The sequence below is a fragment of the Cladophialophora psammophila genome, assembly GCF_000585535.1.
Source record: "Cladophialophora psammophila CBS 110553 chromosome Unknown aczJe-supercont1.40, whole genome shotgun sequence".
In the NCBI taxonomy this organism is placed as follows: domain Eukaryota; kingdom Fungi; phylum Ascomycota; class Eurotiomycetes; order Chaetothyriales; family Herpotrichiellaceae; genus Cladophialophora; species Cladophialophora psammophila.
This window is the reverse complement of record NW_006912961.1, coordinates 204719-208421: the sequence shown is the minus strand read 5'-3', so window position 1 is coordinate 208421 and position 3703 is coordinate 204719. Positions and strand designations below refer to the sequence as shown.

Sequence of the window (3703 nt, the reverse complement as noted above, 5' to 3'; positions counted from 1 at the left end):
GTTACCTGTTCGGGACGGCCCTTACGGGTATATAGCTACGCTCACTCCCCCTAGATAGTTTACACTCTCTTCGTAGCCAACTCATGTTACCTATTGGACTATACAGTTCTCAGTAACAGGTGACTGCTCATACCTTGCGTGATCCACAACCAGTTCATACTATTCAGATTGTTACTAGGAACCCTGACCCAGTCAGATCCAAGTAGGATCTTTAACAAAATGGAGCAGGTTAAAGAGGGATAGCATTCTATGTTCTTAATATTCAGTGCTATATAAGAAGTGATGATTGCTCTGTGCTGAGCTCACCTTCTGTCATTATAGCAAAACTCCATCCATTGTCCCGCACACCTCGATATACCCAAAAGCAACCAAAGCCTCCAGTCTCCACTACGGCAATTATATCTCTTTTTCAATATCTTAATATATTACGGCTTCTGTCTGTTCTATTTATACTTCTTGGATCGCATATATTATCGGTCACAGCCGGCCAATGCTTCTTAGACCAGTCCTTTGAGGCCCAAAACCCTCCTGCACCTCCATACGATACAGGAAAGCCATGTCGAGAGCCACCCCCAGGGGAGCTTTGGGCTTATCAAAATCTCGACTTTTCTACCGTGGATTGTCTCGTTGCTGACATCACTACGTGCGGAGTCATCGGAGCGAACAACGCTCCAAGTATCTTCTACTCCTTTGGCGTGGTTCAGGGACAAATTGATACACTTCGCGACTAAGTCGTCTCAGAAGGTAACTATTACGTTAACTGTTACGACGATGCCTATTAAATAAGTGTAATATCACCGATGAAGGCTACGGTAGGACAGGGAAGAACGGATGCTCTCATTGCGAGGTCTACGGAGGCGTACGCTAAGGTTGCTAGTGGCGAGATCCTAGTTTTTGTCGAAGATAGATTCAGTAAAAAAAAGAATGGCACAATGGGCATTTTCTAGACCCCTGGAGATGATACTCCGGAACCCAATATCTAGCAAATCTACGAACTTCCCATTCTGCAACGCAGCCCGACCGTCACACGAATTGTCAGCATTATTGTCTCCGAGAACTTCTAGAGATACGTGAATTGGGAGAATGAGCAATCGCCACCAGGGATGAACTTTCCTCTTCTACCCCTTAACAACGCAATGTCCGTGCCCGTCCCACTAATTTCTGCCGGGGCTCAGAAATATAAGAGAGATGAAAATGGCACCGAAGATGATGTCGCAATGACCCCTTGTTCTATTCCGGCTGCCGCCGCGGTTGTTACATCCAGCTCGGTGTCCTCGTTGCCAGCTTCCAAACCATCATGCATCTTACACGAGCAAGACCCAGATCAAGGCATAACGCAAGCATTCTGTCTCTACGATAGCACTGCGACTCTCTCTCCACTTTCTGTGGCATCGACGGGCCACCAGACCGACAGCTGCGCCTACACGACCATACCAGCTACAGCCAAGGAAACAATTACCACCGCCGCATCAACTTACACTAAGAACTGCCAGGGGTGTACCCAAGTTCGGTTCAATGCACTAAGCTGCACATCTGTTCCGAAATGTGCCCCCATCAGTGCAGAGGTTACTGTTCAAGCAGGCAGTTCTCCCGTGCACGTCGGCACTCTTACAGGCACAGCTCTCTACACTTCTGTTTCTAGCGCCCTGGAAAAACTGTGCCCATTGGTGACTCAAACTAAGAGTCCAACTGTCTGCGAGACAGGCAGCGTCACAGTACCGAATATTGAGTATGTCAGCGACGACAGCCTCGACAGAAATGGGGAGCTAGTGATCAAAGTGGCAGCAGGCTCGTACAACTCGACTGCGCTCCGCGATGCAATGATATCAAGTCTGCAGCTTTGACCGCACAAAAGGGATCCGAACAGACGAGTTCCTGTTCCAACCAAACTTATACCACCTTGGTGAAGCGCGAGAGACGCCCTCTATCGCGGATATACGGCAGAATGAGCGATGCTTTCGCCGGTTATATCCGAGACCGTCCAGAACCTGTTGTGCAGAAAGGTCTTTTCTGCAACACTGCGGCATTTGCAGGCGTGGGATCTTGCTACGGTCCCGGATATGCAGGCGTTTTGCGGCGGGACTCTTGTTGGATAATGTGACAGGAAATCTGGAAAAGAGGTGGCATTCTGAGAGATATTGGAATTAAGGCTCAGCTGGGGAGGCGTATACGGTTCTTGATGATGGATTAATGTTTTATGTATAGTAGCAATAATGAGATCTCTTCGAATGAACGTTCTGCTGCTCAATCTCCTTTAGCCGTACAGCCTTGTCTCGCCCCAGGGTTTTGCGTGGGGCCCCTAAGCCCGAACTGGCTTCTGAGAATTGGCCTCAGACAAGCTCCCTACGGCTCGCCCAGTGCTCGAGTGCGCTCCCCCGTACTCTGCCGCGGCTCCCACGACGCTCTCCCGTGCTCGGCCGGGCCTCCTCGATGCTCCGTCACGTGCCCGATTAAAGCGGCCTCGTTCCCCTTGAACGAAAATGGTATGGGATAAAGCATAGTTTGGGGTATATATAATAGATATATATATATATATATATATATGGAAATAGCATACCCAGTAAAGAACTAGCTCCCACAACGACCCCATCACATAGTTCATAATTCCTAGAATCGCTTTGCGGAGGATTTCCTGCGGAATTCACTGATCCCTCCCAGTATGCACAATACGTTACTAGGCAGATACATAGGCGAATCACCCGTTCGAATCTCCAGGTTAAGCAGAACACCGTCCCATGCAAGCCTCGTAGAGGCCTTTGACTCCCGCATAGCTGAAACGTTTTCGCCATCCCCCTCTCACCTCGTCTGGTTTCGTCAACTAGCCTCCAGAATCCCCTGCTCGCCTTCTTCCAAATAGTAGGATCCTATCACTGACGCAAGCTCACCAACTCAAAGTACTCCTCCTCTTCAACCTCCGCCGCTTCAAAACCTCTTGTCCACCCTTAGATTTTAGCCGCGTGAGATAGCCGTGTCGACGTTTCTGGACTCGTCTTGAGGGACTGTATGTATCACATCTCCTTCGATAACCGAGGAGGGTGGGTGTTGTGGAGAAAGGACGGCATAAAAGCACTGACAGCCGGGGCTGTGATGGAGAAGGTAAGGCCGACGACTGTATTGACAGGGAAGACGGTCTGAGAGCCGAACTACTTGGGGTGCGAAGCGAAAGATTGCTGAATGCGCGGGTGATTGAGGACGTCGAGGTTGGAGCATACGTGGCTCTAGGGAAGATCCCGGGTATTCGTCTGATCGTAGTAAAGGCTCTTCAAGGGCTAACAGTCAGTGCCTCTTCCGAGAAGAGATGGCAATCGTATTAAGCTCACCTTCGACTCGGCACATGATGAATCTTCACCCTCGAAGGCATACTGTCAAAGATGCATTTGACCACGCGGCCACAAATCCGGCACATGATGGGGTAGGAATGGTACTTGTAAGCACTGAAAGGTTTGGTCGTTGAGATTGAGTTGCTCCAAACCAACAAAAGAGCTACTTACTGTTGTATCCGAACGCAGTCGTGCTTTGCCGTGAAGTGCTCGCCGCACTTTCCCGATTTAGCCGAAGTAAGGCGTGTTTGAGGACACAAACCCCGTATGGCCCATCCTCCTGCGGTTCTGCGGCCTGCATGTCAACTCGCATTTACATATCGAATCGCATTTCATACATGCATTCGTCTCTCATTGCTTCTGACTAAACTGTGGAAGGAACC

The 3703-nt window shown here is 49.5% G+C and overlaps 1 protein-coding gene across 1 annotated transcript; it reads left to right on the top strand.

Moving 5' to 3' along the window:
* Positions 1-1136: 1136 nt before the first annotated feature.
* A1O5_13040 (uncharacterized protein) lies at positions 1137-1844 on the top strand (the record flags this gene model as incomplete). Its single annotated transcript, XM_007753609.1, has 1 exon — positions 1137-1844. One exon carries the CDS (start codon positions 1137-1139, stop codon positions 1842-1844), a length of 708 nt encoding a protein of 235 aa, XP_007751799.1.
* Positions 1845-3703: the final 1859 nt, after the last annotated feature.